Source organism: Notechis scutatus, chromosome 13, assembly GCF_049901735.1.
Source record: "Notechis scutatus isolate UNSWTSFEM ecotype Mainland chromosome 13, rNotScu1.2, whole genome shotgun sequence".
Classification (NCBI taxonomy): domain Eukaryota; kingdom Metazoa; phylum Chordata; class Lepidosauria; order Squamata; family Elapidae; genus Notechis; species Notechis scutatus.
Genome location: NC_142021.1, coordinates 1813012 through 1827505, shown reverse-complemented (window position 1 = coordinate 1827505; position 14494 = coordinate 1813012). Strand labels below are relative to the sequence as shown.

At 44.7% G+C, this 14494-nt stretch overlaps 1 protein-coding gene across 1 annotated transcript in view; it reads right to left on the bottom strand.

The window, feature by feature from the left end:
- Positions 1 to 14494, bottom strand: part of IFT81 (intraflagellar transport 81) — a 29810-nt gene that overhangs the window by 13453 nt on the left and 1863 nt on the right. Inside the window, exons 3-11 of the mRNA XM_087942557.1 lie at positions 13508 to 13611; positions 12224 to 12404; positions 11577 to 11666; positions 10624 to 10689; positions 10179 to 10289; positions 9174 to 9258; positions 5878 to 6041; positions 3704 to 3799; positions 1722 to 1868 (exon numbers count right to left, since the gene is read on the bottom strand). Of these exons, the coding sequence (XP_087798683.1) occupies positions 1722 to 1868; positions 3704 to 3799; positions 5878 to 6041; positions 9174 to 9258; positions 10179 to 10289; positions 10624 to 10689; positions 11577 to 11666; positions 12224 to 12404; positions 13508 to 13611 (1044 nt within the window). The remainder of the gene's footprint in view (positions 1 to 1721; positions 1869 to 3703; positions 3800 to 5877; positions 6042 to 9173; positions 9259 to 10178; positions 10290 to 10623; positions 10690 to 11576; positions 11667 to 12223; positions 12405 to 13507; positions 13612 to 14494) is intronic.

Sequence of the window (14494 nt, the reverse complement as noted above, 5' to 3'; positions counted from 1 at the left end):
AAGCAATAGGGGGAAAACCATAAGCCTGAGGTGACCTTTCTGGGGAGGAGGTGTTAAGACCTCAGCCGAGGATAAAATGGATGGCACGCAGGAGAAGTCCAGGCAGAAAAGGCCTTGAATCATCCGAGAACCAAACTTAGTGAGAGCCAGGCCATAAGGGGATACCAGTAACTCAAACCCCTGGGGGGGAGAGGGGGGATATGCAGGCTGGAAGCGACTGAAGGTCTCATCGCAAATCATTAAGGGCGCAAACTTCGTGTCTAAAGTATTAAACAACATGATAGAGCGCTGCACACCAGAACAACTAGACACAAGGACAGTTTTTCCCCCCGCATGCCATCCCTCGGCTAAACAACTAATTCCCACAACACTGTCAAACTGTATCACTATTCTTCTTCTCATCCTTCCTATTACCTATTTCCTCCCACTTATGGCTATAACTTTGGTGCTTGTATCTTTATGTTTATGTATATATTGTTTTATTTAGTTCCCTTGTATAATTGGATTGCTTATTTAGCATCCTACGCCTCAGTGTTGTGTCTTATGATTCTTGATGAATGCTTTTTTTATGTACACTGAGAGCTTCTGCACTGAAGACCAATTCCTTGTGTGTCCAATCACACTTCTATCACAAGAATTCTCCAATCACAAGAATTCTATTAAAGCCAGGCCCAGATTTGGCACTTCTTCTGCGATCTAACAAGGATGGCATTTCTCAAAGCAAGAGGGTCTTTAGGCTGGCATTTTCCAGCTTTCTCACAGCTGGCAAAGAATCCTAGGGAAGTCCCGAAGCCGCCAAGGGGACATTCACATCCTGACTTTAAGACCTGGGTTAAGCTCTTCTGATTAGCATCCTTGATTCCTTGAAAAGATGTTGCTCCTCCTCCAGCTCGGAGTTGTTAAGGTTAAGAATACTTGGAGGTTGGAATTAAATTGTGCTGAATCAAAAACCAGGGACAAATTCAACCATGAGGTTCTTTGCTCTCAAACACCTTCGCTCAGGGTCAGGAGATTAAAAACCACCCACTAGATGGAAAGACAGAGCAGGAGGATGACTTAAATATACTATAGGATCAAGTCTAGATCATAAGTCATGATAAGATCAAGTCTGAAATAGATGGGGTTATTCAGACATTAGTGATTCTCGTATGCAGCCCTGTTCTTTGATGGGACTCCAATCGAAAAAGTGGAGAAGACACGCAGCTCAGATGCCTTCAGAAGAGGCCACGACTGAGAATCGATAGCTGTTGTGTGAACTGAACCTGCAAAGTTGTTCATGCAGGTCTACCGGTCTTCCTCTTTTCTTCATTCCATACAGCAATCCAGCCCTAAACCCGACAACTAATTGTCCATTTTCATTCGGTGTGTGTGTGTAATTTATCTTCACATTTAGCTACTCAACTGATGGTTCCCATCAGATGTGTTGACAACGTGAAATTATTTCGTGAGGTGCTTAAAAACCTCGTGGACATGCAACAGGTAAGATCTTTGGCCTCTGCGATAGGACATGCTGCTGTTGTGTAGAATAACCATTGCTGGCACCAGGGTCACAAAGCAGATTTGTTTTGGTTTGCTCAAAACAAATCTGCTACTTAAAAAAGGGAACCACCGAGACCAGGTTTCTGGAATAAAACCCTCAACTCATAATTCTTCCAGATAACCAGGGAAGCCATCTTGGGGACCCCAACCTAGTTCTGCATGCAAAATGGCCGCTTCCTTACCTCATCGCCTTTCAGGACTTCTGTCCCATCCAGCTCCCGAGCCTGGCTCGACTTCTGGATCATTTGTCTTTCCAAGGTGATGATCTCTTCCTTGGCGGTCTGAAGTTCCTCTGCCTTGGCGTTTTTTTTCCGCGAGATGATGGAAGCCTGTGAGGATTCTCAGACTGGTTAGTATTAGGGTGTCGAAGAGGATGATGCCAGGAAAAGGGCTGGCATGCCAACCTCAGTAGCTTTAGGTGGCGGGGCGAATTCTGGGAGTTGACCCATGCTGGGTAGGGAACTTTGGGAATTGAAGTCCACACCTCTTAAATGTTACCTTTTGCAAGTTATCATTTAAATCAGGGATGGCAACTTTTAAGACTTGTGGGTTTCATTTGGTTTTGGTCTTGTTGGATTATAAAAGCCCAAGGAGGCCAGTTTTCTACAGAGCCTACTGATATGTGACATCTAACAGAAGAACATATAATGTTCAAGGCAGAACTACATATCACAACTAAAATATCACAGAAGGACAAACTTCTTCAAAGGAAGCCAAGCCTGGTGTTTTTAGTAATTTAAAGGCAGACTTTGCCACTTTAGTCATTCAAAAGGCAGACTTTGCCATATGTACAGGTAATTTTGAAGGTAACTTCCAACATCTGGCTGAAATCATTCAATCTGGGTGTTATCCAAGCACTTTGCTCCTCACACCTGGGCCCATGGTGACAAATGGGGCTAGAAACACAACAGGGGCACTACAGTGAAGCCGAGGAAAGGGCCCCCGGGGAGCTGGGCAGAAGCGGCCAACTGTTTTTGACGAAGTGAGGAGTTCTGAATTCCTGGCATGGGCTCCTCCGAGGGATGTCAGCACTTTATACGAAAAGCCAACTGGTCTCTTGTACCGGCACATTATGTAGCATACTTAGCCTTGTAATACAAGGCTCACAACAACAAAAGGCCCGGGATCACATTCGCTACCCAAAATTGTATCTGGTTCCACCTATTAAATTAGGGTTGGCTAACAGTCCTGGAATTGTCAGATGCCCCCAAACACAATTAGCACCCTATCAAGAAATCTGCAATGCCTCAAGTCCCAGGGGCTGGGATTTCGGTGCATAATACAGGTAGTCCTTGACTGACGATACGTCCGTTTAGTGACCGAAGTTACGATGGCACTGGAAAAAAAGGGACTTAGGGCGGCTTTTCACACTTAATGACCATTGCAGCCTCCCTACGGTCACGTGATCGAAATTCAGAAGTCTTTTGTGACCTTCTGATGAGCAAAGTCAATGGGAAAGATTCACTTAATGGCCGAGTTACTAACTCAGAGGTCTCCAAACAAGGCAACTTTAAGACTTGTGGACTTCAACTCCCAGAATTCCTCCTCCAGTCATGTTAATTCAGGAATTCTTGGAGTTGAAATCCACAAGCCTTAAAACCTGCCAAGTTTGAAGACCCTTCCCCTAACTGATGTCTAAAGGAGAAAATAATCGCAGAAATGGCCGTTTGGATGTGAAATGCCATGGTAACCAGGCTGTATGGAATTAAGTTTCAGTCCAGGACAGAATAACTGGATTCACGCAAGCTGGACCATGGTTTCACCAAGCCATAATTGTTAACTAAGCCATAACTGGCTGGATTTCCACCGTGCAAGGACCAACCAAGCCATGTTACGTCAACCCAGCTAACGATTTTATCAGATTCACTTAACGGCCGAGTTACTAACTCAGAGGCCTCCAAACTTGGCAACTTTAAGACTTGTGGACTTCAACTCCCAGAATTCTGGGAGTTAAAGTCCACAAGTCTTAAAGTTGCCAAGTTTGAGGACCCCAGAACAACTGGGGTCACTTACCAACCAATGGCAGGATAAGTTGCAAAATGGGGTTAAAACTCATTTAACAAACATCTCACTTAGCAACAGTCAATTTTTTGGCGTCGTAAACCGAGGACTTCCCTGTATTGAATTTCTCCTCGCGCTTGTCCTGCCGAGAATGTCTTCTCACCTGTTGCCGGTACATTGAAAATTTGCTATCGACGGGTTCATACTTCATCATCCTCTTCTCGATTAATTGGTTGATCTGGGCATTGACCTCCTTTATCTGTAACGACAGAACATTTGAGGAGGAGGAGGTTCTTCTCGCAGCCCAGGGTTAGAAAAGCAAACCAGGTTTGCAGAGAGAGCCCAGTTCCAGATATAGGCCAGCTTCTCAAGAATGGATTCAGATGAAAGACGGTTTCTGGAATTTTGAGCGAACTTCTGCAATGACGCTGGGAGGGGGGGGAGTTTTAAAAATAGCAAATGGAGACAGCTTGTTTTCACTTTGTGTGCTTTTCAGCACCTGAGGCCTTTGTCAGTGAGCAAGCAATTGAAGCCAAACTTCCAGAGCTGGGAGGGGATGTTAGGTTACGGAGTCCAGTGACTTGCTCAAGTCAGGAGTCCCCGTTACAATCCCATAACAGGTGCGGTTCAGCCTCTGAATTGCCCATATTCGGCAAACGGGCAGGGACTCCGTTGCTTAAACTTGACTCTATTCTATCAAAAACCAGTTAATAAGGAGTCTTGTTAAAAAGCGAATGGAGAGAGAGAAACCACGACTGGTTATTTATGATGCCCAAACTAGAGGTTGGGAAAACACACACGAAGAGGCGGCTGCAGTGGGACAGCGCAAACCCAAACGACAGCTAAACGAGGGAGATTGGGTTCAAGGCCATCCTGCCTGCTGTGATTTATCTTCTGGGATAAAGACACACCTCAGAGCCTCCTCTTTCATTCCTGCTTGTTGGAATGACACTGTGTAAATCAAAGGCATTTTACTGGACAGGAAACCGAGACAACAACCGCACCTGTAAATCTCAATTTAAAGCCCTTTCTCTGCCAATCGCTGGATTTCGCTCCGGCTCACTGCCCTGCTTCCCAGCCGGTTAGAGCCACGAAGAGAGATGCTCACCGATACCTGACTCTTTGCTCCTCACTTAAGGCTGATCTCTTTTCGCTAAAAATAAGCAGCCTGGCTGCACGTTAACTACCAAAGCTTCTTTGGGGCTTCTGCTAATAAGGCAAATGGATATTGATTCATGAATTTATTACCCAGAGGGAGGAAATTGACTTTGCAATCTTCTGGCAGTTTCATGAATGAGGGCGCAGCTCCTGAATGTTGGACGTTGGTCTCCAGGGAGGACAACGTTATCCTGAAGTGACCCCCTGCCATCTATTTCAAGGCATGTGGACAATGCCTAGGCAGCTGCAACAGAGGGTGAATGTTAAGCCCTCTTTGGCTAACCTGGTGCCTTATGAAGGGAGTCGATTACAGCTCCCATGCTTCCCAGCCAGCCTTGAATGACTCCAAATATATCCACTCTTACGCACCCCTCTTACTGGCAGGCTTCCCAAGGCCATCTGGCCAGAGGTGCCCCCCTGAAAAAGAAGAATAGCAACTCTCCTCTATAGAAGGAATGGCCTTTGGTCAAGGGAAGAGGAAGGATTATTATTATTATTGTACAGTTCTTGGTGTTCTCTGCGATTGGTGGTTTTCTTGCAGAAGTTTCATGACCCAACTAGGTAACATCATCAGGGCTAAAAGGGAGGGGAGTTGGTGGAGTGGAGGAGGAGGATTGTGGGATCCTTGGTGCTCTCTGACCCTGGTTAGTTAGTTAGTTAGTTAGTTAGTTTACTTTATTGTCAGTGCACCTCGTACAACGAAATCAAACACCATCTTCGGTGTACATTATAACTATAAAAATAAAACACAAACACCCATCCTTCACATTCTATACATTGAATTTAAAACCCGATATTGCATTCATATTGCATTATACAGGAGAATTCAGTATAGTTCCTATCCTGGGATAGAAGCTGTTTTTCAGCCTATTTGTCCTTGCTTTTATTATTATCCTGTACCAGCTGCCAGATGGTAATAGTTAAAAAAAAGGGGGGTGCCCAGGATGAGATGGATCTTTGAGGATGTTTTGAACTTTCTTAAGGCAGCAGGAGCTATAAAGCTCTTCCAAAGAGGGGAGAGGGCAACCAATGATCTTCTGGGCAATGACGTTCACCCTCTGGAGTGTTGTCCTATTGGCCATGGTGCAATTGGCAAACCATACAGCTTGTTTTCTTGCAGACGTTTTGTGACCCAACTAGGCAACCTCATCAGGGCTATTTATTTCCCTGCCCACCTACTTTGGTTTCCAACTCGTTGAGATCCGACTGGCCCATGGCTGGCTCGGCCACCACTTTCTGCAGGAGAAGCAAGGACTGTTTCTTCGTTTCCAGCTCTCTGGGAAATTTCTCGGAGACCAAATAAGTGTTGAACTTGGTCTCTTCTTCTAGACTCTTCATTAAGCCTGAACAACAAAGCAGAACAAAACCCTCACATCTGCATGTGTCTAAACAAAGGGAGGAGAAGGGCCATTTAGCGTCAGGCTGTAATAACTGTAATTTAGACCCAGCTAATTTAGCAGCAGATTGCGTTAATTTCTGTGGGAACCAATAAGGAAGGAGGCCCCCAGGTTTCAATTGGCAGAGATAAATATACAACATGCTAGCAGATAAAAAGTAAGCTGGAGGAATCCTAAAAGCGCATAGATTTTTGTAGGAAGAGTTGTCGTTTTTCCCCCCTCATTTTCTGAACAGGGATAGAAAATGGAGGAAACATTTTCAGCCTAAACCAATGTTTCTCAACCTTGGCAACTGGAATAAAGTTGGAGAATTCGGGGAGTTGAAATTCACACCAGACGAGCTATTTTTTGGACAAAATAAGAACTTGTCTATTTTGTGGGGTTTGAATAGGCCACAGGAACCCAAAGCAGAGTCCCTAAGCGTGGGAACATCGCAACCTGCAAAAATAGGAGAGATACGGGGGCTTCCATTCTATGGCACCCACAGCCTTTTTCTACTTCAAGTTTACTCGGCTTTGGTAGCTTCGGGAGACACGGCTTACGATTAGAACACAGCACGTCATCGTGGCTTGTTAAGGAACGGATTGCGCCAACCGGAATTATGTTACAGGTTTTTAGTCCTGTTTTTCTGGGGTCGGTTTGATATTTCATGGATGCTCGTTTCTCCTCCCATAAGCCAAGACCACAAACTATCCATTTCTTTGCTTCAGAAAGCAGGTTAGCTTCTCTCCGTCGATTGCGGTGTCTACGACTGGTCCTGAGTCACCCAATGAATCCTGTCACTGATCCCAAATGCACACAGGGAGGGTCTCCTTTGAAAACTGCCCACTTCAGACTGTCAGATTAGCCCCGGGGACCGAGCCATCCTAGTTCCCCCCAGTTTGACCGAGCCTCTTCAAAGAATCCTGACTTTCCCAAGGAGGCTAGAGGAGAAAATAAAATAAAATAAAATGCACTCCAGGGTTTTCTATTATCTTTCATAATCTCTTTTTTTTTCTCCAGTATTTCTTTGTAGAGTGTCTAAGGCCAGGCCCTGCCTGGGGCTTCAGGTCCCCCGAGGGCCATTTTGCCAGCGGCATCATTACGTGTGCGCAATTCATCCGGAGTCGGGTTTTTTTCCCCCACCTTTTCTTAGAAGAAAGAAACGAGCGGATCTGCCCAGACAGGCAGGCTGTTTTTTTTTTTTTTTGGTGAGGCTGCACTAAGGAATGTGCTCAAGCTGGAGAGAGTAAGACGTGGCCGTCTCCATCCAAGTGCCTGTGGTTCGGTTCAAGACGCATAGCGCTTCTTTCCTGAGCCTTAAGGCCCCGGGGAGGGCTGGCTGTTTGTGTGCAAAACTACACCACATGTCATCCAGGGAAAACCTCCCCCGTCGCTACATTGGAGAACCAGGATAGAATGCTAGCTAAGAGGCTGGACCGGAACTATGGTTGGCTCAGGTCAGCACTTCTCAACTCTGGCACTTTTAAGATGGCGTAGATTTCAATTCCCACAATTCCCCAGCCAGACAGCAATGGTAAATGATTTGGGGGGTGGGGGTGCTACAAACATATTGTAAGTTATTTAAAAAAATTACAAAAAAACCCAGGTGATGCTTCCAATACTAGTGAAGATTAAGTCACCAATGTAGCTGGGCATAATTCTCTAGGTCAGGGGTGTCCAACCTTGGCCACTTTAAGACTTGTGGACTTCAACTCCCAGAATTCCTCAGCCAGCTTTGCTGGCTGAGGAATTCTGGGAGTTGAAGTCCACAAGTCTTAAAGTGGCCAAGGTTGGACACCCCTGCTCTCGGTCCCCTTTAGAAGACGCCTGACACGGAAACTCTCTTTAGAATAACTCCTTGCTGTTTACGTCAATGTGAAATTCAGAAGTCAGAACGTTTGTTGATGATATTTGGAAAGCTCCTGTCAACCTTCTGTAAAATAAATGGGAGATGTTGATTTTGGGGGGTTTTGGCATTCTTGGACCTAATTCTTCTAATCCTTGTGTTGATACCAAACAGGGAAAAGGATCAAATATTTAAGTGGTTCTGTTGATACTATAAACACGAGTGGTTTCCACTTTTTGCCAGGAAAAAAAAAAAAATTCTGCAGCAGGATTGAGGCCTAACGTAAGATTTAGGCCTTCTGACTGCATTCATCAAAATGTATATATAGTGTATATAATCTCGGCTTATCCCCAAAAAATAAACAGTCGTGAAGAGTGTGTACGGAGATTCTCTGCCATCCCCCTGTCCCAAAGGTGCTTTTTTCAAGAAACAACTGGACTTTCTGTTTTTTCTTTGAAGACCTTTCGCTTCTCATCCAAGAAGCTTCTTCGGCTCTGAGTTAGTTGTGCCTTCTTCATAGATTCTGCAGCTTGTCCCAATACTTCTGTTGTCACTGAGCTGAAGAAGCTTCTTGTCCAAGAAGTGAAACATTTTCAGAGAAAAACCAGAAAGCGCAGAGGCCTCTTGAAGAAAGCACCCTTTGAGTGTCGAAGACTGCAGGCTCCTTCCTCCTCCGCTGTTGCAAAAAAGTTCAAGAGGCTAATTGGGATCCCCACCAGGCCTCCCCACCTTCTGCCTCTCTGCAGTGATGACTTAAAACACTCCAGCTGAAAATCCAGGCGACTTTAAAGTACTTTAATCTGAGATGGGCCATCACTCAGTGCTATTCAGCTCTATCAACAGCTGATGTCATCGGTTCTTAGCAGGAAAGACCTGAGCCATATCTTAGTCTAGCTTGGGGGAAGCTAAACTATGCAGGCCTGCTAGAACCCAAGAGGAAAGGCAATATTTCAGAGGTTACGTTTTAAAAATAGGATAACGGGGCTGTCTTGGAGCAGGTCAATCTGTTGGTTGGTTTTTTGTTTTAAAACACCCAGGATTAATCCTTCGCGGCGATAGGATTCTCCGAGACAAACAGAAATAGAAAGCTGTGAAATTGCACCAAGAATAACTCTGAAAATGAAAATGTAAATTCAGACGTGGAGGGGAGAAATTACAACTTTTGCTTTTTTTAATGCAGTGTTTTTTTAAGTGCGTGTTTTGGGCAGAAGATAAAGAGTATATTTGTGTGTTGAGGAGGGTGGACTTACTTTCTGGCTTGGAATCCACGGCTGCATGACGCATATCCTTGAGCTGAAGCTGAACTCGGTGTAGCCGCTGCTCTGCGTGAAAAAGCTGCGGGAAGGGGGGGGGAGAAAATAAGCACACCGGGGAGGTTATTCCTCCACCCCAATTCTTTGGAACTAAGATAGCCTCATGCCAAACAAAGAGGAAACCTCTGTGAAAGAACTGCTAAATAGATGGAGGACACATACAAAGGGCTCTCTGTTCCCTCCCAGGAATCAGGAGACATTGAAAGGGCAGAATTGGCAAGACAAACTGTCCACCTGTTGTGCCAACTCTGCGCAACAGCTTTTCTCTCTCTCTCTCTCTCTCTCTCTTTAAATGGACCTGGTTAACATCGTGTTGGCGAAGCACCGTGGAGAAAGCCTTCCTAGAGAGGTCAAGCGATGAGCCTGTCACCTCAAAAGGCTGGCAAGCAAGACCCCTGCTCCCCAAGGTCTGGTATGAGGAAGCAGGGAGGGAGTTCAAGTGAACCCCGATTTCTCCACGAATAAAGATTCTTGGGAGGTTTAGAACCAGTTGGGGGGTGGGGGGGAAGGGAATATAGGTAGTCCTCGGCTTATGACCACAATTGAGCCCAAAAATGTCTGTTGCTAAGTGAAACAGTGGTTAAGTGAGTTTTGTTCTATTTTACGACCTTCTTTGCTGCAGTTATTAAGTTCGCATGGTTGTTAAGTGAGTTTGTTTGTCAGAAGGTCATAAATGGGAATCAGGTGATTCCCCCGGGACTTGGCAACTGTCACAACTGTGAGTCCCTTGCCAAGCGTCTGAATTTTGTTCACGTGATGCCGCCAACGGTTGGAGGTGTGGAAAAACGGCCAGAAAGTCACTTTTTTTCAGGGCCGTTGTCATGTCCGTCACTAAAGGAACTGTTGCAAGTGGAGAACATTGAACCAATAAGAACGCCAGCGTCTCTGGGGAAAACAAACAAAAACAACCACCAAGAATTCCTTGACCAGGGAGAGCCTTACCTGGTTTTTCTGCTCTTGCTTCTGCTGGGTGAGGTTTTCCTCCCGCTCTTTCTCCACCCGGAGCTGCCGGGCCATTTCAAGCATCCGCTGATGGTTCTGCACCGTCTCCACCTTTGGAGCAAGGGGACAAGCCAAGTGGGTGAGCTGAGAAAGCCATCCGAGGGATCGGGTGTCTCACAGGTTCGCGCCATCCTTCCTTCCTGTCCTCAAGACTTCGAGGAGCTGTCGTCTCCTCTTCCTCCTCCTCCTCCTCCCTGTCGTTGGGCTCAAGTTCTTCAGAAGTTCTGGAGCCCTGCCTGGAGAAGGTTGGCTTTTCCTCCTGGGAGACATCCGATGCCTCCTCCAGACTCACAGCTTGTAAACCTTAATGCTTGTTTGCATTCCCGCAGGCCGAGGGGTGGGGGGGGGGACTCGGGCCACCCTACTTAGCCGCCTACTTACTCACCCGCTTCTTCAGCCGTTCTACTCGCTTCACCAGCTGATCCTTCTCCTCTTCCATTGCGGTGATATCCTAAGTAGTGACACAAGACACAAATCGGGTGGCATATTAGAAGCGTGGAGGAACCATTCGGCCCAGCAAATCAAAAATCCCCACAAAGAGAACGTCAGCGAATTCAGCTCAGGATTCTAATTATATTACTTTGGGTGCGTTAATTAGAATAAACTCACTGTGTTCAAAGGAGGAATTATTATTATTTTTTTATTATTATTTTTATTTTATTTAAGGTACATACAATTCATCTTCCATTTAATGGGTGTGTTGTCCGAGTACAAATACCTTGTGCAGTAACAATTAAAACTTACATCCACGTTCATTACTTTGGTATTAATTCTTTAATCTTATTAATATACATAATATCTCCATTACTGTAACACTCCTTAACGTTTAATTCTATAAACCTATTTTCTATATTTCACTAATCTATTGGCTATTTCTAGCTTTCGTATTTTTTTCTCTATCACCGATAAAATAGTTCCCGTATCTTATAATATTCAGGAGGAATTAGGTCTTATGTCATGCCAGGGCGTCCAACTTTGGCAACTTTTAAGATCTGTGATCCCAGAATTCCCTAGCCAGTCATGCTAGATGAGGAATTCTGAGACTGGAAGTCCACAGCTCTTAAAAGTTGCCACGGCTGGACACGCCTGCTTTACAGAATTTGTAGAGGTGAAGAAATGGCATCAAGATTTATGGCTTATAAATTCTCGGGGTCTTCCATTCTCAATTTGTCCCAACCTCAGGTAACAAAGCAGTTGTGAATTGGCAATATTGTAAAATATTTCTGAGCTGGAGGACCACGTAAATTTAGACCGAAGAGACTTTGCCTGTTTTTAGACATTTTATGTTCGTTTTCAGATTTCAATCTCAAACATTTAGAAATCTCAACGTTTTGTTACCCTTCTTATTTCCGCCGTTGAAAAGCCAGAGGTCTTGAGCTGTTCACATTCTTTATGTAAGCTTTTGAAAGCTTCCATCAGTTCCTCGTACTGCCAAAAAAAGAAAAAGATGATTTTTAATGCCAAAACTATAATCCATTAACTCTGAACACAGTCATGCTTGAGTTATACCCCCCCAGGGATCCCTGATCTAACCACAGGTGAACAAATTAATAGATGTATGTTGTTTCTTGAAATGACCCATTGTAGAGATCGAACCTTATAAATTAAATCCCAAACCACCTTTGTCCTGAATTTAGAGAACAAAGCGCAGAAAAACAAATGCACACATAATTTTTTTTGCAATTAGATGACATAAAAACATGATTTCTAGTTCCCCCCTAAATAAAATATATACTTTCATGCATAACTGTTATGTATTAATGTATATACCAAATATATACATTAAGACATAACAGAGCAAAATCCTAGGTCTTATCTCAGCAGATGGAAACTTATCAAGCATGACACATTTAAAGAAACCCAAAGAGGTGATTATCCATGCCCTGCCTTTGGTTTAACCTGCCTTATAAGCCACCATGGAATGACTTTTGTGTGTGTGCCTAGCTTTCTTGCAGGAGGGATGAGAAATACATGATCAAGGCTACCTGTCTGTTGGTATCAGCCACTGTGTCGTCCTGAAGGAACTCGGTTGGCACATCAATCTTGATCAGAAAGCGGGCCAGGTAGGCCCTTTTCTTGAGCTCATTGGTCCTCTGAAGGAGCCAATGCAGGACAGGGTGAATGACGGGCTTGCTTCCCGTCACTAAGCCTTGACGGAAGTTGCTCCTGCAATAACGGGAATAAAATCATTCAAAGATTTAAAATAACGGTAGCCAAGAGTTAGTTTCTTGCACAGTTATCAAAAGGCCAGGGGTCAGTTAAATCAGTTAAACTCTGAGGTTTTCAACCTTGTCTGATTCTTCATCAATCAACCTGTCTCCCAATTTTTCTCAGCTTTTTCTACGTTTTCCAAAAGGGCGGATAATTTCTATGCTTCCAGGTGTCATCCCCAGCTGCTCTCATAGACTGCCTTGATGAAGGCCCAGCCCATTATCTATTCAGACAAATGCATTAAAATCTCCCTTTTCAGCAGCCGTGTCTGGGAGGTTGCCTGTAAAAGCTGGCCACAGCGCCACGTGCCCGATTTAATTTAGCCCTGGGACCATGCTAAATGCCATCCTCTTCAGATAAACCTGGCAAATTCCCCCACACAGTCATGGCTGCAGTTCAGGGAAATTAACTAATAAGCAGCTACCGGTTTGCCATTAATCAGCTAAATAGGAACTGTCTGTTTTATATTGTAGGCTCTTTGGAAAAAAAAAAAAAAAAGACTGGTGCTTTGTATTAAAACAGCAGCACCCTCTAGTGTCAAGCAGAATGTATAAATGGGGCTGAAAAAAATACAGTATATGCTGCAGCGGTGCAATCCAGCCTGAACAAAAGAAATCCTCGAAGCAACAGTGTTAGTCTGGAAGAGGAATCCAACTGATTTTATTGTGACTTCTTCCCACCTACGTTTTTAAACTTGCTGAGGTGGAAACATAAATGCAAAAACAGATTTCTGAGATTGTCCTTATCCTTACACCCAATTCCTCAGCCCAGTTAAGTCTTCAAAATTAAGATTATCGAATGAAGAGGGATAATGGTGAACTATTATGGGACAGGTAAGCTAGCAAACTGGTGATTCTAGAAGAGATAAGTTTCGTATAAATGTATGTTAACGTATTCAACAACAGCTGAATTTTATAACAACCGTAAGTGTGTTTTGTGAAGAGGGCTGTGTTATTCCTTTGTTTTAAAATGCTTTTTAACAAACTGTAAACTATAGGACTCAGGCAGCATATGCATTTAATACTTTACCTCTACTACTAGTACTTACTACTACTTACAAGTCACTGGTACCTCCTGGAGGTTTGTATTTAAGAATGCCGAGGAGGGTCAACATCCGTTTCGCTGTGTGTTCTGGCAATTCTTCTCTAATGTCAACGATGTGCTGAAAGGTTTAACCACAGCTGAAGTATAACTGACACAATAAACTACATTACTGTGTGCAGCTTAAGAGGATCAAATATAATGAAGGTTAACAGTCTGGGGATGTTCTAGGAAACTTCCAGGAAGTGGAAACCTTAATCACGCCTTCAGATGTGCTTTTTTCCCCCTTCCATGATTGGAGGACGGGCATAGTTAAATTCACGGGATTTCAATGGTCCTTAGGCACGTCTAACTCTCTCAAGGTGAAGAAAAGGGTCTTCATTTCGAGCCAAACCGCTAAGCCAGCCAGATCTTGCCTTTGGTACATCAACCTTCCCCAACCTGATAGCCTGCAGATAAGTTAGTGAAAACATCCAGCGTTTTGATCAGTCCAGCCTTTGCCAGATCTGGAGGCCGGCTCGGATAAGGCTAGTCTAAATGATCAAGCCATCAGATCGAATTGTAAGTGTAAAGCTGGAAAAAACAAGATTCCCAGGATTGCCAAGTTCAGTGATGGCTGACCATTTTGGGCTCCTGTGCCGAAACGTTCCTCCCGAGCTTCGTTTTAGCTGGCAGAGGGTTGCAGGAAGCCACTGCAGCCGAAAAGGGAGCTTGGGAGCCCATTTTCACTGGCAGAGTGCTCAGCCCACCACAGGCACCCCGACACATGGGACGTCGAGGTGGTCATGCTCCCCCCACACCGGCGGTCAAACTCAACCCTGATGTGGCCCTCAATGAAATCGAGTTTCACACCCCTGCTCGGTAAAATGCAGAAAAAAAACCAGGGCGATGGTGAATCTATGGCACCTGTGCCACAGGTGGCACGCAGAGCCATTTGTGTGGGCATGCAAGCCCCAGCCAAACTTACCTGCACTGCGCATGCGCACCTCCCAGCTGATTTCTGG